The sequence below is a fragment of the Anas acuta genome, chromosome 4 (assembly GCF_963932015.1).
Source record: "Anas acuta chromosome 4, bAnaAcu1.1, whole genome shotgun sequence".
In the NCBI taxonomy this organism is placed as follows: domain Eukaryota; kingdom Metazoa; phylum Chordata; class Aves; order Anseriformes; family Anatidae; genus Anas; species Anas acuta.
This window is the reverse complement of record NC_088982.1, coordinates 42,114,601-42,141,606: the sequence shown is the minus strand read 5'-3', so window position 1 is coordinate 42,141,606 and position 27,006 is coordinate 42,114,601. Positions and strand designations below refer to the sequence as shown.

Genomic DNA, 27,006 nt, shown 5'->3' with positions numbered 1-27,006 from the left:
ATCTTTTACCTCAGCATAAATAGGCATCTTGGGGCATGCAGGATACTGTCATATGTCCCTGTGCATCTCCCATCCCCCTTCAAAGCTGGTAAATGACATTCACTACTCCTTTCTTGGAAATGTGCAAAAAGGATTTCCATAGATAGTCTTTGGAGATTTCCTGTGTTCTCATGTGTGTAATAGGTTGGTCAAGCAACAAAAAGGGAAGAAGGAAAGAATACGATTTAATTTTATATGTATTCTCCCTTCATCACCATTGGAAAAAGAAAGGATGAAAAGAGAAATTATGCAATACAGGTGACGTCAGTGTTAAATTAAATTAAGATCATATGTTTTTATGCAGCAGCTGTAAGCCTTCAGTTATGGGAGAGAACATGATAAGGGAATATATTCACAACAAATACTAACAGATCGCTAGTGTGCACGAATAATTAGTCAGAAATATAACAAAATTATCTACAATATTTTAAGTCAATCTGGTTTAAATGTGTAACCTATAATTTATTCAATTCTTATGCATCTGAATTGTACTAAAAAAAAGATCTCATAGTGACACTTTAAAGAAAGAAAAATAATATTAAATTGTATTTCAGTGTATTTTGCTACAACTCTGAATGCAAAGAACATAGTCTTAAGGTATTGATTCATAGAAATTCATAAAAACAGCCTCCTGGTTTTTGCAAAGCACCAAAATGTAGGGATTTAAATGCAATTTTTATCTTTTTAATTCGTAATTATTACATAGTTTCAAACAACTATGAGTAATGATCAAAAACCTGGTCTTATTACAATTAATTAAAAAAGAAAGTGTAGGTGGAAAAACTTTAATTTTGTTTTTCATGTGGACACAGAGATTGGGAAAAAAAATGTGGAAATGCTTAGCATTGTATTTATTGAGTTTTATTTTCCTTCTTCACAGATTTTGAACACCTCTGTAAAAATCTTCACAGCACTGTGTGATTCTTCTGGCCTAGGAAGAGCATATGAAATGATAGCCAAGATCCTCGTAAGGTAGGTTAGCATATCCTTGTTTGGCTGTCAGTGCAGATTCATTCAACTGTGAAAGACTTAAATTGTTAGAGGTCTGTCGCTTCCCATTACTGACTGCTTAAATTTTAAGCAGTGCCCTTCTTGCAGTAAGTGACCCTTTCATTGAAAGTTATTTTAAGCTGGTACAATTTTTTTTTAAGTGTATGATCCAAAGCTTTTCTTTACCTATAAACTGTAATATGCACTTTTTATTATTATTTCCGTATTTTGAGAGCTTTTTTCATTTTTTTCTCACAAGTTTGGGATAGATCTTGCTGAAAAATAGAAATCTAGACATACTTTCCAGGTTAAAAAAAGAAAAACTTTAAGAACATAGCATGTTTAAGTAGGTGCCCCACTGTAATCTTTCCAGACTTCTGTAAATTTCCATTTACTGTTCTACCTCACTTTTTCTGTGGAGGCATTTCTGTTTAGTGCATGTTTAACTAGACATATATTTGTTGCAAATAAGACAGAATCATAGAACTGTGGAATCATATACGTTGGAAAAGACCTTCAATATCACCAAGTTCAACCATCAGACTGACCTCCTGAGTCCCATGACTAAACCATGTTCCTTAGTGCCATAAAAGATGCTTGTCTTTGTTTTAATTTCAGCATTTGGTATTACAAACTTCTTCCAGGTGAATTATTTTGTAACTACTCTAAGTTCTTACACAAATAATTTTGACATAAAGCAGTATAATGTAATTATCATGACATCAGAAAAAAAAAGATATTAAAGGGAAAGTTGCAGTTTATCCTTCACTAATCACATGTTTGTGGGCTTCAGTGCGTGCGACACATGATAGAAAGCAGCACATTGTTTATTGAGGAGGACTTGCCACCAGATTTAATTCATTGTGTGGAGCGTTGACCTTTCAGTGCATATAGGGATCAGCCACAATCAGCTCATTTCATCTCTATGATACGCAGTTCATGGCTGTTCATATTCTGAGCTTCCTAAATAAGCACACAGGATAAGATGTTGAAAAAGCTGCAAAACAGACTTAGAAGACCATGTCCAATTTTCAGAACTGACTTAAACTTAACTGAGAAAGAAGTAGTTGGTGGGACACCAAGTTGCAATGTGTGACTTTACATACTTGGCTCCCATGGTACAGTGAAACAGTAAAAGTCAGGTGTTAGAGCTCTCAGAAGTATTCATGAGTCCTCCTCTGTTTGACTCTGCTCTGAGCCAAGCAGATGGACTTGATGATATCCAGAGGTCCCTTCCAACCTTAAATATTCTGTGACTCCATTATTTTTCTCTTAAGCAGTCCTTCTAGATTAATTCCTTTTTGCTGTGTAATGCTCCCTAATAGAAAACTTTCCGTAAACTAATATGATGTTTTTTCCAAACAAACTTACTTTTCAAAACTCAACAGAAGAATTTTTCATAAACAAGATTGTGCTGGTTTAGTTCGTTTGTTCTTCCTTACTGCTTGGAGGAAGAGAGGGTGTAAAAAAACAGTTTAATATAATGAAAAAAAAAAAAAAAAAAAAAAAAAAGCTAAAGAAAAGAGAGGCTTTTAGATTATTAGTTAAATATACAAGTTTCTGTTTACCTTACTAAACTTTTGGATATTTACTTGTCTGATATATAGCAAATGAGTCAATTTCTGGAAAGTTTAGAAAATATTGGATGAATGCATGAATAATTACTGTTGGTGACACAGTCTCCAGACTCAGCTAGATCACTTTTTACTTTTTTTTTTTTTTTTTTTACCTGATCTAAGAAGAGATGACTGGAACATGTTGGAGAAAAGTGGCTGAGCCCTCCCTGATGGCTCAGAAATTGTCTATGTCTTTGGATTTTTTTTTGAAATCTTTGCTGCAGATGTTTCCACAGACCATGGCAAACTGAAAATCTTTATCATGTGCATTTAGGCATGTCATTTTCCAGGGAAAAATCTGACATAATAGCATCATGTTCTTGACTTATTCTGCCAGTGTCCACCATGGTAATGACTTCTTGTGGACAAATGATTTATACATCCAATTCAATCACATGAGCAATCCTATAAAAGGTGCATATTTTCATAAAAGTCTAATAGGGGTAAAAATCTCATAGGGCATTTTAGCATGAAACTGGAAAATGAGTTGCTGTAGATATGTAATCTCTTCTGCTGAAGTCATCATAACTGTTCTGTGGGATCATGAATGGCTATATCTATAGGAAATTGCATTTTATGCATTTAGAAAGGTGATGTCTAAGGAGATAGAAAGTATATGGCTGTATAAAATAACATGTAGATTTTGGAAGAAACTATAAAATATTAGTTATTTGAGTAGGAAAGACCTGTTTATCATGTTATCAGGTCTTGTGCAGGATAAAGTGTTTCAGTAATTCTTCTAGCATACTTTAAATATCTCAAGCAGTACTTCTTTTAAAAATACTTCCTTCAAAAGCTTGTTGAAGTGTACCAAGTGACTGCTAGTTGGTGTAAGCAAAGTTCTAGCTTTGAGAAACATCTTTCCGATACGTGTCAAATTGATTTCCGTTTGCCTGAAAGACATTATATGCCCTAGCAATTTTTATATTTTCTACACATGGAACATAAGCTTTTATGTGAAATATAAAAAGTGACCAAAAATACATGAAAACATTTCTATTAATTCATGAAATTAAGAAAACCTTTTTACATTTTCTCCTGTCACTGATTCCATTTGCTTTATTACTTTCAGCCTCTAGCCCACAAACTTGGTGGCACAATCAACAAACCCCTCAGTGGCTGTTTCATCCCTGCTCTATTTGATTTCTGCACTCTGAGTAAATGATTAAGTTTTCATGCATTGGTTCAACCAAAATCTATGTTCACTCAACCACATCCTTTATTGATTACTTCTACTGCAAACAGTAGGCCAAGTGTGATATACATAATTGGACAGTTGTCAGGGGATGTGGGTGTTAACAGTCCTGTTTTCCCAATTGGAAACTGGAATCACCTTGATACACAAATATTCTGCACTGTTTCATTCTCATTCCTTGGACCGAGGAGTCCTTTTCCTCAGAATATATGTTTTTAACTCTCAAAGGTCTGGTTGAATGGATTTAATGATTATACCATATAATATGCTCTTCAAGTTGCACCTGTGCACTGCATATAGAAAACTAGAAAAACTGGAATTAATATTTGTCTAACACTTTAACCTTGTCCTTTAACTTATATAAATCATATGCTGGATTTCTGTGGGGAAACATTTGATTTTCTCTTCTTAGGGAAAAAAAAAAAAAAAAGATAGATTTGAAAAAATATGTTTCTAATTTTAAAATTTAGATTTTTTTTGACATTTGGTAAATGTTTACAGTAAAGTATGTTTAATATTTTCATATTAAATACATAAGTTAGGAAATTTTATTAAATCCAGCTCTGCTGGTTGACAACTAAGCTTTATAGTAGCATATTCATGAATACTTCAAACATGTTAGTTTCCAGTGTTTTAGCATCCTTTTGTAGCAGTCTAGCTCACTTCAGTCACATAATCACTGCAATATTGTAAATTTGCAGTGATGCTTTACTGTGTTTCCTGTGCAATGGAAGGCTCTGTCATATTATTATAATTACTCTGTTTCATAAGACAGGGAATTGCAGACTTCTGCCAGATTTTGAAAACACATATCATTAACATAGTTAATAATAAAAAACAAAATATAAATAAAACCCAGACAGTCATTTGCTGCAGGAATATAACCTGAAGGTGTTTTAAAATAGAAAATAAATCACAGTTCTTTATCACTTACAGAAACTTTTGTTTCTGTGAGTTTCTTAATTAAGAGACTGTATTTTCTGTCTGGCTTGGTGGCTTGACATTTAGCATGCTGCACTCCTCCATTAGTGACTCAAGTTCATGGCTAATATTGAGGTCAGCTGCAGTAACACTTCAGCCTTAAAGGGAAAAAGAGCGTAGTACCTTACTTACAAGGCAAACCCAGATGTCTATCTTATATCTTGTAACCATACGGCAGAGATCTTATATTGTTAGTGTGCGCGGCTTTATTAAAAAAAAAAAAGGGAAATCTGCAAATGTTATTGTCAAAGTACATTAGCCAATTTTCAACTTGGATTCAGCTGTGACCTTGGGTTGCTCTGATCTCTCTGGGATTTGGAGGTGACACCTGCAATCCACAGTTTATAGGTTGCCCTGTGTGACTCCAGCAACCTTTGATCCACCCAGCCAAAGTGCAGCATTACACCTGAGAGAAGGCTGTCAGCCCAGAATTAAGAGACAGCACTGTATGGTGCTGCTGCTGTACCACCAGGGTTCTAGAGCAAGAAATGGCACCTCTAAATGACAGGAGCACAAAAAGTCTTAATGGCAGGCTAGCACTCCTACTTCCTACCCTTCTCAGGATGTGAGGTCCAGTTTCAGGATGCAAGGTCCAGTTGTACTGAAAATGTCATCAGCTGTTCAGTAGAAGAAAGTATTAAAATAATGGAAACTCCAAAAACCCTGAAAAATCATCACCTACATTTTCATTCTTGCCCTTAAAAATGGCACAATTTTCTGAAGAAAACTTCTGTTTCTCTCAAAGGAGTTTCTGCCCTCGGATATTCCATGTGGATTAGTCTCATTGGTTTCAGTACAGGTAGGGTCTAGACACCCATATTGAGACTACAATCCGTATTTCACCATAAAGCAGATGAGCCATCACAAAGTAGAGTTAATTTGGAACAGGGGGATAGATCTGCAGTCTTTGGAGAAGCCATCTGAGTGAATAAATAATTTTGTTCCTTGTCCTGTGCTTTAGTCAAGGAAAAGTGGCTGAAACTCTTACGTCCTTGGAAGAGTTTATGAAGGTTGCTGAGGATACGCATCTAAGCCAAAGCCTGGTGGATGCATGTGTATTGCTTGCGAACATTTACAATGAAAGAGTAAGTACCGGCTGTAGTAACGATGTCAAACAATTGAGTTTAACTCATAAAAATCTGCTTTTGCATATGAGGTGACCAGCAGAGTTTGATCCAGATATTGTATCTTACAAGAGTTACCAAAGGAGAAAATAATGTGTGACTAAAAACACGCCTTAAGTTTTTGGGTAGGGTGAAAATTTCACAACGTATTTAATACATGGGATATCATTCTAGAATGGGTGAATGAAAATTCCAAGTTCAGATCATAAGAAACGTTCAGTGTTGTGAAAATCATGGATCAATTATTTCAGTGTATATGATACATTGAAAATGATCCTTTTTAAAAAATGAATTTATACTATTACTGCAAATGAATATGGAGTTTTTAATCTTAGCTTGGTTGCATCTTTACATTCTCTCAGCCAAATTTATGAAATGGGTGCCAGAAGCAAATATTTTGACAAAGATCTCTGTCAGTAGTAAAAGGGTTTTCTGTTCTTTTTACCTCTATCTAGCTTGACAGCTTTGATTTGGCTTATTTAATTCAGATAATGCTAAGGTAGGGTAGGGACAACTAAGAAATTCCCTTTATTGTGGTTCCTAAGGTTTTTTGAGGTGCTTCTTTCTGAGCCACATGCCAGTCTCTGAACTGTCTTTCTTGGGTGGACTCTGCAGAAGCAGCAGTTCTGTTGGCAGCCTGCCTGGGTAGCAGCCTCCCCGTTCACTCAGCTTCCAAAGACACAGAACTTGCACTTGGCTTTTGTAATCAAAAGAGTTAAAAATACAGGTGCAGAAGTGAAAGATTTAGAGTTGAAGTGCTACATGAAATTATTTAGATAAAACTGGTAATAGATAGAAGTTGCTCTACAGGCTGGACAATGTTGAAATTAGGAAACGCTTTCACTATGAAGAAAAAAAAAAAAGAAATACCCTTTCTAAATCATGCTGGACATTTGAGAACTGGACCTTTCATGTTACTGGCAAAGTGCTGTTTTCAGTGTGTATGTATGAAGGCAAACAGGCAGCAACTGTAAATCTCACATTTTCTAGCTTTTAAGTACTAACTTTTGCCCAATTTTTAACAGGTTTTCTTTTCTATGTGTAATATGTCAGGCTACTTGCCCCTTTGCTTTTACACTACCCGCAAATGTCTTTTTATTTTCAGGATTGTTCTCACGCAAAACTCTCACTGACTGAAGTTACTGAAGTTACTGACCCTTTGCACAAGCAGTTGAAAAAAGTCTTACTCCGTATTCTCCAAGTTAGGCTGGAGATTTCTGTTTGCTTAAGTTCTTAATATAAATGCAGAATCTCCATTGAAAACTAAGTTTGAAATTCTGAGAACTTGCTAAAATAACTTTAAATTGACCTGAAACTTTCTTTGAAGTAGAAGGTGGTGTGACACTGTACTTAAATATTCTACCCCAAATTTGAAAAACAAATAACAAAATTCTGTTTAACTACTTTTATATTTCACTGCTTGTTGACACCATTGCTAATAATCATTTACATGAGAAGTGATATTTTAATAATTAACCTCTTTGGGGTTGTTCCCTAAATTGTGTTTCTCAGTTAAGAATTTGCTGCCTTGAACTGGGTTAGGGGAATAGAAGGGAAAAAATATATAGTGACTTAGACTATGTAAAATATAGAATTTAAATAGACAAAAAGATTTCACAAAAAGTTTTACAGTTCTCAATTTTCTATACTACTTTTTTTCTGCAAGGTCAGCAATGTTTACTAATCCTGAGTCTAAATTAACATTTTTTCTCGTGGATCACTGCCTGGTTGGTGTCAGCTGTCATAGCCAGTATTATCTAAGTTAAGCTATTATTAGGGTATTTTTATTCCACTCTGTTACTTCGCCTGGTGATACAATTTGTATCATCAAATTACAGATATCTCTATTTATATCCAGATCTATCCTTGGGGACCTTTAGTAAACCAGGGATATAACTTACTATCCTCCCCAAAGTGGCTTTGACCAAATTCGCCTTGCTCTGTCCATGCGGTTACTATTTTTTTATAGTTCTGTCATCTCACCATTCCGTCACCATCATTGTCTTTCCTTAATGCTGTACACTAAGTTCCTGCTTTTTAGTCACGATTGTTTACCAGTATGTTTCATTTTTTAAATGCCTGTTTTTATATTATACATTAGTATCTCTGATTTCTCCCCATTTAAACAGGTTCCTTACTTAATATGCATAAACTCTGATGGAGATAGTATGACACTGTCATTTCGCATTTCACTTTTCTTGAGTTTCCTAGTCTGATTTGCTGCATTCCTCTCACTAATCGTATCACTGAACCTATTATAGTTTTCATGAGTACAGTAGGTAGATGTTTCTCCTTTCTGATTATTACCCTACTGCTTATTGTTCTTTATTCATTGCTGAGTCCTCATATGCCTGATTTTGCTCTCCTGATGTATTAAAACAGAATCTGAATTTCTCTTATCCTTATCCTTTTCCTTTTTTTTTTTTTTTTTTTTTTAAATTCAGACACCCTTTAGCAGTCATACAAATTTTGATCCCCAATAGCGGTATCAAGAGCAACAGGTATCAAAGTGGAGTCTGTGTTCCTGTCCTCTTTACTCTGTGCAGAAGGGAGTTTTAATTTTTCTAAATCAAGCTGAGAATTAAAGGATAAGACAGCTCTGAAAACACTTTTCATTCAGGAGTTTGCACCATCAGGGCAGCAGAATTCCTCATAAACTGGAGAGCTAGGAGGCATCTTCCATGGAGAGAGCCAGCTATAATTAGTCTGAATAGCCATAGAAATTTTTCTAGCTCTGACAATAGCCAGAACTGATTCCTTCAGAATAAGGTAAAGGATGAACAGTTACATAATGCCATGCTCCCAAGATGTTATTTTCCCCTTGTCTTGTTTGTTGACTGTTTTTTTTTTTGTTTGTTTGTTTGTTTGGCCACAAGAGCATTTAACTTTCCACTTTGGAAGCTTGTGATCGGGATTTTCTCCACAAATAATCTATTGAGGGGAGAGAGCTATCTGGAATTATTTTTATTTTTCCCGCTTTTCAATCACATTCAATTAATTCCTATTCCTCTGTTACATCTGGTAGCAATTTTACATCTATTCCTCTTTTATATTTGTTGTTTGGCCTGTATTTACTTTGTCCAGTTTTATTAATATGCTGTTTATTTATATAAAGAGTTTATCCTAGTTTTCTCCACTGTATTTTTGATGAGTGCTAATATTTTGTTTGACCTTACTAAATTTTAGATCTCTTTTGCATTTAGGGGCAGCCACTGCAGAGCTGCCCATGTTATTTCAAGGCCTTCTTCTTGAGCCTGAGTTAGTGAGAATCCAGTAAAAGTTATTAATAGGTCAGGCAGCACAAGTTACCTATCTTTTTCTAAAGAATTAATTTCATTTGCTATCACATAATCACACAGGTAGTGTTATTAGGTCCCTTTGAAATTCCTCAAAGCATTGCAAAAGCCTTTATTTTTAGCTTGTTATATTGCCAAAATTGTCATCTGATCCCTTCTGTATAATACTTAAACCTTAGACAATACTAATACTAGAGCAGAAAGTTTCTGCATGCTACCTTATGTGTTACCAACTCAAAATGCTTTCAACCATTACTGGACACATGAATGCTAGATTTCTGTAGGCTGCAGATAAAGAGATAAACTCTTTGGGTTTTCTATTTAGGAATGGTTGACAAATTTCTCCTATTGTTTCTCTTTTTGTTTGATCAGGAATATCCCTATCTTTTGGCATACTACCATTCTCATAAATCTGTAAGTTTTGATTTCTGTTCTTCTCAGTGCTTCATTTCATTATCATCTTTTTGGTTTTATTTCTTCATTTTTAAGATTTCTTTTCTAAAATTTAGTATCACAGTAGTAAATTAGGACCTTTCCTCCCACAGGGTTGTTCATGAAACAACAGTGAAAATTGCTAAAAGGTCTGACTGAAATCAGTGTTAATACTTAGCATTGATAAAGTGATTTGCATGATCAAAATACTACACAGACAGCTAAAAACAATTTAGTTCCTGAAAAAGATATGAGTATTGCTTTCTGCATTTTAGAGGTTAGGAAACACCAAGCGAGAGTGATTTGGTTAATACCATGCCATGAGTCATTCTGTGGGCTGGCCTCTCAGCTGTGACATCTCAGGTGTGAGGAGAGCAGGTTTTAACATCAAGGTAAATACAAGTGACTGCAAGCAGTTTTTACAATTCTTTTATTTCTTTCCTTTTTTTTTTCTTCCCTCTTCTTTGCTAGGGGAACTACAATAAAGCTTTTGAATATTTCACTAAAGCTTTTGAGGCAGCAAGCATTTTAAATAATTTGCCCTTAGAGGGGGAAACAAAGACTTACTGTGGCATTGCGAAGACTCATAAACTGATGGTGGCGTTTAACAGCTATATAGAAGCAGAAGATCCCGTCAGCCTCAAGTACCTGCTGGCATGGAAGGAGAACAGAAGTGACATGTGCACTGACCCTCTCACAGTCGGTAAGACATTGGTTATGAAACACATTAGTGCTGTATTGTTCTCAATGGTTAAGTCATTTTTCTTGTAGAGTTTTATTAAATTATTTCCTGGGTTTAACCTTATTGGATTACCCTTGTACTGAATGGAGGTTAGATTTACTCCTTTGTGTGCTTATTTTAAAGACAGAATTAAATAGGTTTAAATACAATATATCAGGGAGAAACAGTTTCTGGGGATGATAACTTCTTTTCAGTACTGTTTTCTAAAACATCACAGTTCTGGGCAAACAGTGATATGTTAGTTCAGTCAAATATCATAATCTTAAACTTAGAAAAAAAAAATCTTACTTTGCAGTCAGCTCTTCAAGTACATCGAGAAACAATTTCTCTGTTTTTTGAAGTAAGAGGTAATTTCTGCTTAACATAGCAGACATAGCAATGAATTCAGAAGAGCATCCTGTTTTATTTTTGGCATCCTTATATGTGAATAACATTGGGGAAAGGGGAAGTAACTCTTGTGATTTCTCCAATTCCCTAGTTTTAACTACAGGAGGGAGGAAAATTTTGTGTGGAGTAGACCTCTTGGCATTGGTAAAATTTTTCTTTCTTTTTGGCATGCTGAAGAGATAAAAACTGTTTAGAGTTCCCATGATGGTAACAGGGCAGTTCTTTCTTAATGCATTTCTTTTTGAATAACTATATATTGACTATATATTATGACTAAAAATCATAAATATTTATGATATTTTTTTTTCCTCCTGAAAAGTGGATATCCAGCATTCTCGTGAACAGACTTTGCTGGCTGGCAAAGTTAACTGGGCTCATGTCTCCTGCAAGGCATAGTAAGTTTCTAGACCGTTAGTGCAGAATGTAGTGAAGATGCCAAGAATACTACCAGAGATGGCCAAAGAATCCAATGTCAAGCAACTTTACATGTTCCACATGGGGTTCATAAGCTGTAGGTACAATAAATACAAGACCAATGAAAATTGACAATGGTAAACAGTAAAAAAACAGGAGCCCTGAAGAGATAGTTAGGATGATCTTTGTTAACATGTACGTTACTTCTTGCACCTAACAAGGTTTTCCATTCAGCCTTTTACACATTGCTTTCTCCAGTTAGTTGTGGTATTCATTTATATCGTGAAATGGTATGTGCTCCTTTAATCTCAAGTTTCTTGCTCCTCTTTAACAGGACATCAGGGATAAAAAGAGTATGATCAGAAATACCCTTTATGTCCTGGCAAGCATGGTAGCAGAAACAAGTTTTGCCTGCTGAGAGTCTCTTCCTTTAGCATTTCTGCCTAGTTTACCCTCTGTTACTTATGGTATTACAGTTTTCATTTTAGTTCCAGTAAACTCCAGGAACCCTGTGGCTACTGCATATTTAGCAGCTCTTCCAGTTCAATATCATTTTTCTCATTAGTGCTCCAAGCTTACTCTCATGATACCCAGATTACATCCAGGAAAACATAGTGTCACACTGTCAGCACAATCTGTAACATTCTTCATGTTTTGTGTGCCAAATCTCTAGTTAGTACTGGCACTACATTTTTAATATCTTTGTCTGGCAAAACATGACCTGGCACCAATTCAAGATTAAGATCTACCAGCTCTGAGTTTCAGGTACAGCCTTTATCCTATCTTCCAGCAGAATGTCTGTGCATCCTGTGATGAACTCATCACTTTGGAAATTCCTACTGTGATAATAGAATGGTATTTCTAGCTCTTTCAAATAGCTCAACATCGATAATCTGCTAGATTTTTCTCAGTCTTTTTGAGGGTAAAATAGCTGAAGACAAGATACAATGGTAGTTCTTAATCCGCAGGGGAATTTAATGAAATGAAGAAGGAAAGTAATAAGTTTTCATTTCTGTCCTGACTGGATAATTTTTCTGTGACAAAAAATAAGAGTAGTTTCTGTAGTCTTAAGCAAAAGAAATACTAAGGCTGATGGAGGAACAATAACATTTAAATTCAAGTACTGCCAGATACCTTATGTCTTTCAACCAAGGCTTATTTTCTAAACCAATCATTTCAATAACCAAGCAGGAAGAAACATTAATTACTCAATTTACCTCAACATTTATTAATAAAATGGATGTTTTGACTGAAGTTGTCATGGAAAAAGGGATGAGATTATCTGAAAACAGTGTTGATAAATGCACAGGAGAATGTATTTCTGTCTGCTGTATTTTGACTCAGTCACCTGACTTCACTTACAAGAGAGTTATTTATGCCATAGTGAGATGCCACTGTTAGAACAAATAAGACTTTATTGATCTTTTTGTGTTTTGTCAAAAGTATACAAAAATAATTATCAACAATATCAGGAGGGAAAAATTCTCCTGATTCCACCTTAAAGCCTAAAAAAGGAAATATTTTCTGTGGTAAAATACTTAACAGGTCTTTCAATAGATAATCTCCTGATTTGTCATCTTCTAAAAGGGAGAAGAATAATTAAAGAATCTGAAGGCAGGAAAATTTTGGATTGAATTTTAGATATTAATTAAATGAAATGCTCAAGAATTATGTTTTTGTGAGTCTGGCAACTCTTGGTCCAGGTTATTGCATCTGGTAGTGCTTTGCCTCTGCAAAAGGCTTTGGGTGCCTGAAATCATCTAGACATTTTTAAGAGCAGAGTTCAAGTTAAAATATTTTGTTTTCCTCATTCTGAAAAATCTTCAGTTGTTTTCTTGAGAAATGTTATGTGCTTTTGACCACAATTTATATTTATTGACTTTGGACAATTTTGCAACTTTGCAAACTTAACACATTTTACTATGAGTTTTGTGTGTGTTTTGGTTTGTTGGTTGTTTTGTGGTTGTTTTTTTTTTTTGGTTTGTTTTATAGTAGCACTTAACGCTGCTTAAGTGTTTGTCTTACCTGTACCATAAGTTGCAGTCTTGTGATCAATAGAATTATCTTGTACCATTAACGCTTTCATTTTTCAGCATGATCTGGACTATTTCTAGCATTCCACACCTGAGCAGCCTTCCATGTGATTTAAAATGCATGCACCAGCTAAAACTATAGCTTGGAAAATGCAATACAATGAGTTTTTAACCTTACTCCCATACATGTAATCCCTTGATATTCTTTCTCCATCTCCCTCTTACAGAGCTAAGGAATGGTACATTACATAATATGAGTGGGTCCTTTTTGTTGTATAAAAAGTCAAATTCTCATCTTATCAATTCATATTCTTAAAAGTTCATTTAGATGCTCCATAGTTATTTTCCTGCAAAAGATGTAGCTAACTTAATATGGTGAAGAAAAGAGATCTTGCCAGATGAATTTTAGATGGAAGTTTGTGTCTGATTTTATCATTCATTAATAAACGGATTATCCCTAAAGAATGGTAAAATTAGAAGGGAGGTGTGAGATCGAAAATTACGCTAAACACATTCCATTAACATTTCTCTACTATAACTTACCACAAACACATAATTTATGTGCCATTTTGATAATATTGCCCAATGTTAGAACAGTGTGCTTCCTAATGTGATAAACTGCTTTTTTACTGTCTCGTCTTTGTGAAGTACGCTAATTCCAGAAATACCTCTAACATTGCAAATCCGGGCTTCCACACATTAATAAATGATGCCAGTTACCTCAAATGCATTCTAATAGCTGTTATGCTATGGCATTGTACCCAAAATGCCTGTTTCCTAGTGAATATTGGTTTTGATTTGCTAAAGTAGTGTTTATTATAAATCGTATTTTGTCTGTCCAGTAAACATTTATCGGTGGTAGCAGGTTTGTTGATATGACAACATTTGGGGGAGAAGGAGAGATATGGCATACTGATCAAAACTACAAAGCTTCATACCTTACACAGATGTACATCCTTAAAATAGTTCTTGATGTCAGTAGAAAAGTAGAGGCTTGTGTTAAGCTTCCTTTCCCTTCGTATTCTGTATCTGAAGCTCTGTCATGGATTCTGGCATATCACTGTACTGAGGTAAGACTACCAGAATTGGGCACATGCCTGCACTCTCTCAAAGTTGCTCTTTGCATTTTTGTTATATTATTTGGCCCATTTATTTGTTTGTAAGTTCTGTTTTGTAGTTAGCTTGTACAGAGGGTGAACATATAAGCTTATGTGGTGACTGAATTAACCCGCAGTCAGTGCTCTCGTAACCTTTCCACTTGATAGCATATCAGTGGGTTATGTAACAAGCTTGTTGAGGAACAATAATTAAAAGTGCACACTGTCAGTGACAGAATAGCTAGACTGACTTTAAACAGACCAAATCATGATTCTTTTCCCATTCACTGCCACGCAGACGATGGGAGTGCTTCAGACCCTTATTTTGAATGTGGTGAATGTGCCCGTGCCTCCTGGCAGCCTGCTCGCTCTGTCCTCTCAGCCTGCTCTGCTTGCTCTGCATAGGCCTGGAACTAGGTTCCTCAGCGGGCTCTCCTTCAAGTTCCAGGTGCTTATGATTTTTGTCAATAAAGTTAGAGAAATTGAGAGTTCATTTAATTGTTCAGAGTACATTGTTAATATGACCAAAAATGATGAAAAATAGAAAGGATTTTGGTGTTTTCTCAGAAAATACAAATGAACATGAATGAAGAGAGTTGTACTTGTTCACTTTGGTAAATAACAGCTATGACTTTAAATCATGGAAAGCAAGCCTGTGACCAAGTGCAGACTCCAAAGCTGTCCCTGTGCCAGAGGCATAAAGGCTCAGTTCTCAGTGAGCTTTTTTCAGAAGTAGCTCAAACACATCAGTGTCCCCTGCTGGAATTCAGAGGATGGCTTCTGCACACCGTTGTGGAATTTATCAAATAGAATAGTTTACTCACTTCTGGAAAAACACTGGTTAGAAATGCCAAAATATACACATTTGGGAAAATAGGGGAAAACAAAAAAAGCTTAGAAATGCTTCTGTCAATTTTTTTCTCCTTACAATTTTCTAAACTCCTAGTGCTTTTTAGTCACATCTGACGCTCATCAGTTGCTGAATTTTAGCATATCTCCCTTTTTAATCATCAAAAATCTCAATCTTTTTTTTTTTTTTTTTTTTTTTTGTACTGCTGTGTCCTTGATATTAACACAAAATACCTTAAGTAATTATCAAGATAGGTGGCTGGCAAAAAAGGTAGGAAGAACTACCTGAACAAATTCCAGTAACAACAGATGTGAAAGAGCGGTTTCTTTAGTTCAGTGTTTTGAATTACAGAATGATAATTCTGAACAGGAAAAAATACACTTAAGTATACTGTTACATACCTGTCTGCTAAATAGATAGTATTAACTATTTGAAATACCTTAGACAGCATGCTTAAATGTAGATGATGATGATATAGAACAGCTCAGGAAGATGTGTTTTGGAAAATAAGCTTACATAGTGCATGTATCTTATCTGAATTTATTTCTTCATTTATTTGAGTGATTCAGCTTAGTGATATGCTTCAATAGTTTTAGAAAGTGAGGGTGGTTATTGCTTGGACTACAGAAAGCACCAGATGTGAAGAGAAGAGCTGAAGAGATCTGAAAACACATTTTAAACATCTATGTTAGTTTTCCTTAGTGCAATAGTTTGTTCTGTTTACTGCTGATGATTGAAGTTTGTCTGAGAAAATATACGGGGGGATGCTTACATTCAGTGGTTTTGTGCTTTGTAGGGATACATTTTATTATTTGTCCCATGATTTCTTTCTAAATACTGCCTTAAATAATTAGTAATTTCCACACAGGATTGGACTAGGTCAGATCTGTGGATGGGCAATATTGTGGATTTCAGAAGAGGGTTCATAGAACATTTCAGTGCTCAGAGAAGTTTCTTTGTAGTCTGTGCTAAGAGTTGACGTTTTTGCATGTCTGGTGTTATAACTTCAAAAAATTCACTGTCATTCTGTCTCATGTGATTATGAGTGTTCTTGTCATCTGGAGTTACATAAGAACATCTTAACCAGAGCAGAATCTGGGTTTCTCATCTGGATTTTTCTGCCATCTGATACTTTAAATGGAGATATCTAAATTGCACCCTGCAATTTAGCTTTAGAGCCATCCTGTGCTAAACATTGCTGGCATCCAGCTGTGTTTTCTCAGGCAAGCTTTCTAGATCAGCAGAAAATGGTTCCCTAAACAAGGTGAATTGTTCTTTCTTGTGGAAAAAAAAATGTTGAAAGCAGCATTCAAACTAAGGTATATTGTCAGAACCTTTAGTGTAGCTTTATGCACTGAACTAGTAGCTTCATGCACTGCTCTGTCAGTACTCCTACCAAAACTGGAGTTCCTTAACAGTTTAAAGAGTGAAAAATCTCATGGCAGGAGCTCAGTTCTACTCTGATCCCATAGGACTCTTAAATGGTACAAAAGAAATGGCAGCACTTGCCTAGCCACATTAGAGCACTTCTGGAGGAATCCTTGATTTGGAGATACCTACCTGGCAGCTTGAGGTTTGCCTGCAATCCAGAGCATAAGAAATGCACTGACAAAGAGAAGAGTCATAAAGCAGAACAGGTGGCAGGTACTGTGCTTTGGCAATTCCCAGCTGATTGCAGGACCAAGGAGGAATAACTGGTCAGCACACTTTGATGTGGCCCCAGGGCTTCTCCGCATGTGTCATCACAGGCTTGAAGCACATGTGACCAGAGATGTCTCTGGTGACCTTATTCTCTTGTTCTCAAAAGGGAAAATGGATCTCCAGAAAGTACCAAACAGCAGACTTTTATGTGTTGTTGTTGTTGCTTAATATTGAGAAGGGTTGTTGTCATTTAGACTTCATAAAAAAACTTTTATTGATGCTATCTGCAAATGTGCCAACTGAGAAACATTGACCTCAGGCCAACATGAAAACAGTTCTCTGCTGCAAAACCATCCCTAGCAAAAGCTCCCCAACAATCTCTGGACACAGAAAATCAAAGCCAAGACAAAGAAACTGTACTCGGTGCATATTTTCTGTAACAGAACCCTTAGGTCATCTCAGGAGTCACAGCCAGCCTATCAAACACCTTCCTTCTTGGACTCCCAAACCAGCTTTCTTTTCTGCATTTTTTTTCTCTTTTTTCTCTGAGATACCTTCCCCTGCCTAGGAATATTCTTTTATGTTCCTCTTATATTTAAGTGACAAATTGCTTTTTTCATTAAGACTGTGGCTTGAAGATTGTCTCTGTCTAAAAGTAAATCATTTAAATCCAGACTATCCATTTAATACAGTGAAATGTCATACTTCCACAATTAATGTATTTATGAAACCGTATTTCTTTTGCCTACAAATCCACCTCTTTTTATTTTGTTTCTGGTAATCATTAGGAATATTTTGTGATTTTTCTGAAACAGTTCTTTTCCTTTTGTCTCTCCTCCTTCCCTGTCAGTTCTGTGCCCTATTTATCTTTTGTTCTCTCTCCCATTCTTCAATTCTATATTGCAAATTATTCTCTCTTTCTGGCTCCATACCTTCGTTCTGAGCCCTAATTTTATGTGTGTTTGCAGTTAGTGCTTAAGGAACATCAGCTACCTCTATACTCAGTAGCTAGCATCTCAATCTGAACCTTATTAGGTATCTCTCTTGTGCTGCTTGTACGATCAATAGGTTTGTTTAAGAGTTGTGTGTCAGTACTTGCAGTTTTGGTGCTGTTCTTCATCCTCTGTGTTTTTATTACATGATAATCAGAGAATACCCTGGAAAGAATCACACTTCATATTGAGCATCTTGGTAAACTAGTTAATAGAAAATTGTGAAGTATCAAAATAGCCTATAAAGAGATCTTAATCACCTGTGCAAATGGCTTGACCAGGTTTAAGTATACAACTAGGTGATTAATTAGCTTGAAGATCCAAATGCATGCTTAAGTAGATGACCGTGCCCCCAGGCTCATGCACTTGTTTCTACTCACTCAGTTAAGCATTCGATATTATCTGTAATACAGAATACTCCCATTTAAGGGTTCATACAAGTCTTGCTGCAGAGCCAAGTAATTATACAGCATTTTCTGTAGTGTCAATTAAGTACATCATTTTGACCATCTAGCTGTTATTCTGTAATACTGACATTAATAAGTATCAGATGGAGTATTTGATTAGGGGAGGCCAATTCAAAATTGTTTTGAATCAGTGCTTTTTCATATTTTTCCATGGCTGCTACAGTGGTACAATTAATTTTCCTAAAAAATCTGGCATGTTTTTGAAATGTAGTTGCTTTGGATGTTAGTCAAACACAACGTAGCTGGTGTCAGCTCCTGTGGGGAATTAATCTTCTGCAACAGTTTTTGAAAGAGGAACTGCAAGTGACCAGCACCTCTCACGTCTAAACCTGATGTTTATTCATAACTAAGCATAATGTCTATGAAAGGTGATACTCCAACATGGCTTTTTTTATAACTACTAGGCAGTATGAAATAGGCCTTCACAACTCATACTAACATAGTGAGATCTGCTTAGACACATTCAGTTGTGCCTACACATCTCACCTGGGCACCTAAGTGATAGTAATGTGCATTCAACCCATTGCTGATATAAAACCGAACCTGAAAAATGGTGGATGAATATGCCATATAGTAACCTTGCTCTGCTCATGTTGTGCACCCAAGGAGTCTGAGGAATAGGAGCTTTTGGTGGTGCCCCAATAGTTACTGTCAAGGAAAATCAGTGTTATAATTGGTCAAAACCAGGAGGGGAGAATGTCTGCTGTACAGTGTTGGTAGTTCTGGGCTATCCACTGACTTTTTATCCTGGGTGCAATATTTGCAGCCCCCTGTTTTCCTTATTTTGTTCTCCTAGTGGAAAATGTCACTTGGGGGTGATGTGGAGTCTAGCCCTTTGATTTCAGAGCATGTCAGTCTGCTGAACAGCATCTTGAGGTGTGCCAATCCCCAGAAGTGAGCTCACCTGCACTGGTACCTTTAGCTTAGTTTTGTGAATAATAATAAAGAAAATTATATATATTTGGTATTTGTTCAAGTATGCACAGTTATGCTGCAGCCTAAATGGAATTCAGACTAAACATTGAATGTTTTGAGCATTAGGAAATCAACTGAAATATTGGAGGATAACTGGTTTTGCATTCTTATCTCTTTCATACCTTGAAAGAGCTCGCTGTTTGCATGAGAGACAGCAACCCTTCTGTTGCTGTATTAAAACTGCTAGTAATAACCACAGCAGGTTAGCTGTGATCCCAAGAGCAAGATTGTTTAGGCTAACAACTTTGGAATTTTATCTGTATAAATTCTATTCGATTTTAGTTTAAAACAACATATTTTTTCTCAAATACTTTACTATGTTTTTAATGATTGTACTGCAATTATATTAGCTGTTTAGAAGGCAGATGTGCATGTTTATTTTATATATGTGCATATATTTATATGTACATGCAAAGAGAGAGGACCTTGATGGCAAAGAGAGGGAAATGCTGCAAATACACCCAAAATTGTGGGCTGAATATTGTTTTTGTTATGCCCTTAAGATCCTGTTGATTTTGGGGGGTTGCACAAGTGTAACTAAGAGCAGAATTCCTCCCTTTCATCTGAGATGCACTATCAAAACTTCTGGGTAAGCAGGGACTGAAATAATTGGGAGAGTTGCTGAGTGTGGCATTCATGCTGGGGGATGTAACCTAGGTTCAGGTAAGAGGGAGGTTCAGATTAAAGGTATTCTAATAAATGGATTTTAGGGTATTCTGTTTTGCATTTCTAAAGAGTGATCCATTGAGTATTTGTGTTGAGAAGCACTAGAAAATACATTGCTTGCTAGTTGTAGTTATAGCATGTTTAAGGAATGATGGTGAACTCTAAAGTCAGGACGATGCACAGAGAGATCTAATACGTCCATAGGAAAATACGGGGTTAAAGTGGACTACATTTTAAGCAGTGTTCAGTTGACTTGCTGTGTGGGGAGAGACTGAGCAGTCCTGGCTAATGACTTGTAGGTACTGAATCCTCAGGTCTCTCAGGTGGTTTCACTCGACCAGTTTCAGCAGAATGATGAAAAGGTTGAGATAAAATAAACTGACAGTTGCTACTCATCGCAGGCAGCAAGCTGTACCCTGGCAGATGAGACCCTGGGAGCCCTCTTTTTTAAACAAAGGCTTTCACTGCAGTGAGCAATGAACTCCACACAAAAAGGGAAAAGGAGAGAGAGATTGGCAGCTGGTGACCGACAGGAGGAGGGAAAGGAGGGAAACTGAGAAACACAGCAATTGTTGGCTAATTAGAAGCCATTCCCACCTACTTAATACCAACCCATTAAGCAGAAAACACTTTTCATCTTACTCTCGCTGCTACACATGACATTATACTCCAATCAATACCCTCCCACTGGCTGCCCCAGTGCCCACAAATGAATACATTGCAGTTCAAGAATGCAGTAATTGAGTTGGGGCAGTGAAACTGCAGCTCTCACAGTCACGATCTTTCTCTGAAGATACTAATGCAGTGTTTGTGATGCTCGGATAAAGAAATCAAATCCCTGTATTGACAGCTGTCAGCAATTGGCAAATGGATGAAGTCAATGATTAATCCATTTTAATCTTTCATTTAAGAGAGAATAAGCGTTATTTCCAGATTATTTTCCCCCATTTGAGTAAGAGGTCTAGGTTGTTTACACCTAGATGTTTAGATCTTTCCAGGGCTTTTTGAACCCTGATCCTCGGTTGTACCTACAGGATATATGCATATATGCACATCGTTGCATACGTGCAATGATGCATCTCTGTATCAATTCGTCTCACAGGCTCCACTGTCTTCTGGAAGGTTTCAAGGTAATCCTAAGCTTTTAACAGTATTTCCAGCTTTTTTTTTTTTTTTTTTTTTTTGTAGGCTACATATGCTTAGGCTATATTTTTAATTTAAGTCCCACTACAGTTTTATTTTAAAATGTACAGTTTGGGCTGACTCAGTAGGCCCACTGTAGTACATTGTGGCAGATCCAGGATCTTGCATTTAGGTCATTAGGATCTTGCATATCAGTTCTACATTTAAATTCTTGCAACATTTATTTTCAAATTAAGTCCCATGTTGCCTGAGCCATCTGGAGTTGGTAATACTCTGTACAATCTGCAGTATAAAGTAATACTATGCAGACTGCCGTATAATTCCTTCTCCATGCCAGTTTTGTCACCACAGAATAAAACCAGCAGGAGTCTGTTACTCTCCCACCTTGGTTAGGGCAAAGAAGACATCAGTATAAGCTTTTTGGAAGTGCTGGAAAGAGGTCTTCACACCGCAAGTGACACCTCTCCGTCCCTTCCAATTCCTAAGTGAACTAGGTATCAGTTCAGGAAAACTTGGATGCTTTACAGTGCTAATTTGAAGCCATCTCATTGCTGCAGATAAATTGTGTACAGTGACATCTGATATTTGCAGAGAGAGACTGCGATCGTGTGTGCTATTCATTGGCATAATAATATTATGGCATTTGCAGTATGCTATTTCTTCTGATGCTGTTTGCTGAAGTACTTCTTACATGCATAATTGTGTAATGTGCTATTGACTCGCTGACACCTTGAACTCTTGAGGTAGGCATTATGTGTGCGCAGTAACTTAGCCTGCTATTTGGGGCTCTCACTGCCTTACAGCTTACCTATATATGAGTAACGGCAGTTAAAGCTGAGCATAGGTGATAAGGCTGATACAGAAGCAAATGTGCTGCAGCCTTTTAAAGTGTAAGCTGAGTAAAGAGGCTGCTACTCTGTTGCCTGTTTCCAGTTGTAATGTGATATTTTCATTTAAGCTTATTAGTATAATTAACATTAATTTCCACTCAATTAATTTGTTTCCGTATATTGTAAAACACCTTTCACCCGCCTCGTTGAGTATGCTCTCAGGGTTTCTTTTGGTACATATTAATGACAGTCTTAGCAAAAGGTTTGTCCTCAGAGTCTGTAAAGTGGGGAAAAAAAAACATCTGATGGAGAAAGCTGGAATCTAACCACTTGTGAAGATGCAAATATCTGTGAGTTGAATATGGTAAGGTGGTGGGACAGAGGTTTTAGTTCCTTGAGATATATTTGGATGGGACAATCAAAGCCACATTCAGTTTCCACATAGGTATGAACTTTATTAAATTATCTGGTTCTAACATATTTTTTTCTGTAAATTATGAGACTTTGATTCATTTAAACACAGAGGTTTACAAGTTCAGTCTTACTTTGACAGGATGCCAATTAGAAGGATCAGAAGCAGGCTAGGGAAAATGCAAAGAGCAGTTGGCAGTCTTTCCATTTCTCAGTGCCAAAGCCTGTGGGGTTAATTTGAAGATACCCAAATCACCTTGGCAGCATCATTTCTAGTCTTTTCCAGAACTGTGGAATTTAATGAGCCAGAACAATAAACATAGGATCATAGAAAAATAGTAATCGGAAGGGACTTTAAGAAGTCATCTACTCCAGCCCCAAGGCAGAAGCCACTATATGTCACTTCCAAAAGAAGTTTGTCTTGCCTTTCTGAAAAGATATCTGGTGATGGGCTTTCCACAGCATCCACAGCATGAACAATCTTTGATAAAGAGTAAAATCATGCAAGAAAAGAAGGGGAAAAAAAAGTTTTTCCTGTATATCTGAAGTGAATTGTTATTATTATGTGTGTCTATGATTCAAATTCAGTATTTGTTCTATCCAACAAGGACATTAAATTAATTCCTTCCAGTTTTGCAGTTACCTTGAAGAAAGGATTTATTTGATGTGCTGGAGTTCAAAAACAAAATAAAAAATTGTGGTGATTTCTGATAAGATTATTAGGGTTACTTAGTCAAGGTATTTGATTAGATATGAAGGAATGTAGTGCCTTCTTATGAGCATGGCTGTTGGAAGGAGGTAGAGGCAAGGATCCTGTTTTCTTTTTATGTACTTTCCAGTTGTATTACCCTGTGGGATTAGTCCGAATCACTCATCTGAGCTCAGTAATCTGTAGGCTGGTATCTATTCTAAAAGAGCAGGAAGACGAGGGGCTTCACCAGCAAGAAATCAACCAATGCAGAGGGAAGGGTTGCTGCTTATTCTTAAATGGTCTCGCTAAGTGCTCGGAGGCTTTGTTATTCAAAGTCTCTTACATAATTCAGGGCTCTTCCCTTTATGTAAGTTCCTGAAGTAGGGAAGCAGCTAAATTTCTGAATTCATCTTGTTGAGTTAATCCACTCGTATCTCATCTCTTACCAGAGATGCAACTGAACTAAAATGACGTGTTGGAAGTTCTTATTTATGATTGCAGGTGTTTCATCTAGAGCCCCAGATGTGAGATCTGAACAGTCTTTTTTTTTTCTATTCTAGACTGTGTAGATACTTCAGGAACCAGACTCTGATTTTCTCCACATTCAGAGTTCAGTAATTAAATCCATATCTTTAATTAAATGAAAATTATGGTACTGCTGTGTGCCTTCACAATTGTTGATTCTCGTAAAGCTGTTCTGAGTCCTGTTTTGCCCATTTTATAAGGAGAAAACAAAATATATTTACAAGCCAAATAGATCATGTTTTAGGCCTTATCAAATGCTTTTATTTCCTTCTCATCAATCCATATTTTTCCGGCTATTGCAACTTAAGGTGTTTTGTGCTTTTTTGATTGTTTATTTGTTTGTTTTATGGCCTTGAAGCCGCCTTCTAATAGTCTCATCTACAGTGGTTCCCTAGCTCCAGGTTCTCAAGTCAAATTCTTTTCTAAAAGTCACCTCTCCTTTCTATCCTGAGTTTTAACCATTGCTGCCTCCCTTAGTAAAATATTGCATCCTACGGAGCATGCAATTCTCCCCCAGTTAGAAGCTGGCAAGGCTATTGTTTGCATACAGTTCTTTCATGAAAAATCTCTGAGGCTGTATTTGTCCTCTGCAGAAGTTATAGCTAAGACAATGGAGTACAAAAAGCATTAATTTTCAAATAGATCAAATCATCAATAAAACCCACTCAAACTGCATCCAGCAAGCAGTCCTCTGTAGGAGACTGTGCTTTGGGAAGAAGGCTCTGTCATAGTTGAACAGAAAGAGGATCCTGTGGAAGCAGCTGCAGCCAGGCTGTTAGTTGGTCTTCCACACATCTTTCACTCCACGTGAGAAAGATGCCTCTTCAATTTGCTTCTACCAGTCTCAGCCATCTCACTCTACTACGAGTGCTCCAGACTGATGGATGGACCTTCTCTTGAGAAAAAGGATGCAGCTCCTCTCCTTATGTGTTCTCTGCAGAGGCACTCTGTTTTGTTTTTTTCTGTGAGATGTCACTGTGTATGTGTGTGTTTTGCAGAGTGTTGTTCCTAACGAAAAGAAGACAATTGTCTATGAATGTTGCCTCGAAATGAGACATTTCAAATCAGCCCATTACTGATTTCTGTGAACTTGAGCTTTGTGGTCAGGTTCTTGTAGTCACTGAGTCTTCAGTGCCTCTCTAGCCATAACCATTTTCAAATATTTGTCTCTGAGGATGCATGTGTGGGACCTGCTAATGTCCAACATAAACATTTACATTTAGTTAAGCAGAAAATGTTTTTCCTTGACTTTGTAATTTAAGTATATACAGAACTTCATAGTCTGAATATTAAGGCAGGTGTTGCGTTTGACTTGGACTACACTGAGGTTTCCTGTGTGCCTGAGAATATGTTGCTGTGGGTAAGTGCTTCTGAAGCAATCATTACTTAGAAGACTAAAGGACTGTGCTCTACAGCTTCCTGGGAAAAGAGGGGAAAAGTTTCCTTCCATCAATGAAGTTTTAATTGTGATTCTATGATGTTAAGGGTTAGAAGAACTACAGGTTATTGTATTATACATCATTTCCCCTCGAAACTGGGAGAGCATGGCTTTTGACTGTACTTTGTTTTCTCTACAATATATGAGTTTAAGATATAGGGATTTCTTTTTTTGGAAATTATTATAAGCTTTACAATGGACACTGGCACAAGCAAAATGTGGCCCTTACTGCAAGCAAGGGTAAGAAAATTTTGTTCATTTTCTGTTTGCACTTCTATGCTAATCTGGACAGCAACACTGTGCAGGATGCACTTGCAAAAGAACACTCTCTAACGTCTTATATCCAGACACCAGTGTAAAAGTGTTATTTTTAATACCTGTCTCACGACTATCGCTGTTCATTTTGTGCTCAAGGGGTGACCTAGAGCCAAGCGGTACCCGGGGTGGGGGGGCGAGGGGAATCAGTGCCTCGCAGTCGTGCCAGGAGTCGCGTTTGGCCTCTAGAGGGTGCGCTTTGCTCCCTCTTGCTCACACCGATTTGCTGTGACAAAAGCAAGGAGCGGTGAATATAGCCACTTAGGCATGAGCCAGAGCATCACACAACAGCAGACGCTGCTAAGGCAAGGCTCGTCTCGTGCAATAAACCAGTTCAGCCTGTGTGCTCTTCAGAGATGAAACCTGCCTCTTTTTTTTTCACTGAATCGGACCTTAGGTATTCAGTCGGCAATCAGATTTATGCTTTAGATGCTCCCGAACGAGGATGCTCTCCTTCACGTGCCTGTCAGTGGTGATGGTAGCGTGTAGTTTGTATAGTTTGGGAGTTATTTTCTTAAAATACTAACACAAACGTCCTGCCACATAGACAAAACTGTGGAGGTACTGAAATTTGAAGAGGCAGAGATGTGCAACAGAAGGTTTTATTTTACCCTTTGACTTTCTTATAAAACCCGTGGATTTTTTTATTATTTTTTTTTCTTTAATGTGGAAGGAATCTTCAGGAACATAACTTATCATTTTACTGTGATATATGCGTGCTTTAAAATGTCAGAATTTGCTCAGTGAAAATCGCATTCGGGATCTGGTAACCCAGCTGCATTCAAGGCGGAATAGAAGGCGTATATTACTACATCTGATTCAAAGCAATGGCTTAATTGGCCAGGAAAATGTAGTTATCAGATGATAAAGATATGAAGTCAAGGGCAAGATATGCCTGAAAACAAGCATTTTGCTGCCTAAAATTAGGCAAAGTTAATAGGTTAAATTTTGTTTATTGAATAAGAGAACCCAAAGTTGATTGATATAGTAATTTCAGTGTTTGCTATGGCAAATATTTAGCTCATTATCAGTTTTAATAGCATTTTGCAGAACAAGCCTTTTCTTGACATGTAGAAAATACTATTAAATTTCCCTGCATAGATACATTGTTATGACATGCAATAACTACTTGAATATAAAGGGGATTAATAATTTAAAAGGTGTTAACAAATTAGGGCCATCATTAAAAATAGACTTTGAACCATTTTGTAGAAAAATCAGATTGAGGTAATGCTCTGCTCTTATGATAAAGAATTACAGCATTAATTCTGCAAAGTGAACTTATTGCTCCTATTCGTCTCCAAAACCCTGGAGCATTAAAAGACAGGAAGAATGAAATGATCACTGCGTTTTTTCAGGCACAACAGCTCTAATATTTCCATCACAGTTTCACAGCTCAGCTTGCATGGTTGTGCTAGAGGAAAAAAGCACATAAACGTCATGCTTCCCTTTGTTTTGTTTTTGCTGGTCTTATGAAATCGGGTCAAATTTTTTCAGACAATTTATATTAATATATTGAGGTTTTTGCTTGTACAGCATCTATGCAGAGTATAAACAAACATTTCTTCTGTATAGAAGCTGTTTTTTTCTTGATTGTAAAATGTAATTCTTGGTTTTCTTTTGCATTTTGTTTTTCCTTTCTTGCAACAATTGATGACCAGAGGCATTTCAAGGTTGCATTCTGGTTGCTTTGCAAATTATTAATTTGTTTTCCTT

The 27,006-nt window shown here is 36.6% G+C and overlaps 1 protein-coding gene across 9 annotated transcripts in view; it reads left to right on the top strand.

Moving 5' to 3' along the window:
• Positions 1-27,006, top strand: part of TTC29 (tetratricopeptide repeat domain 29) — a 277,281-nt gene that overhangs the window by 217,358 nt on the left and 32,917 nt on the right. For all 9 annotated transcript variants that reach the window (XR_011096153.1, XM_068680902.1, XM_068680906.1 and 6 more), the window contains 3 exons: positions 920-1,011; positions 5,783-5,906; positions 10,145-10,376. Coding sequence is in view for 8 of the 9 variants with exons in the window: in XM_068680902.1 (XP_068537003.1) it covers positions 920-1,011; positions 5,783-5,906; positions 10,145-10,376 (448 nt within the window). In the remaining variant the exon portion in view is untranslated. The remainder of the gene's footprint in view (positions 1-919; positions 1,012-5,782; positions 5,907-10,144; positions 10,377-27,006) is intronic.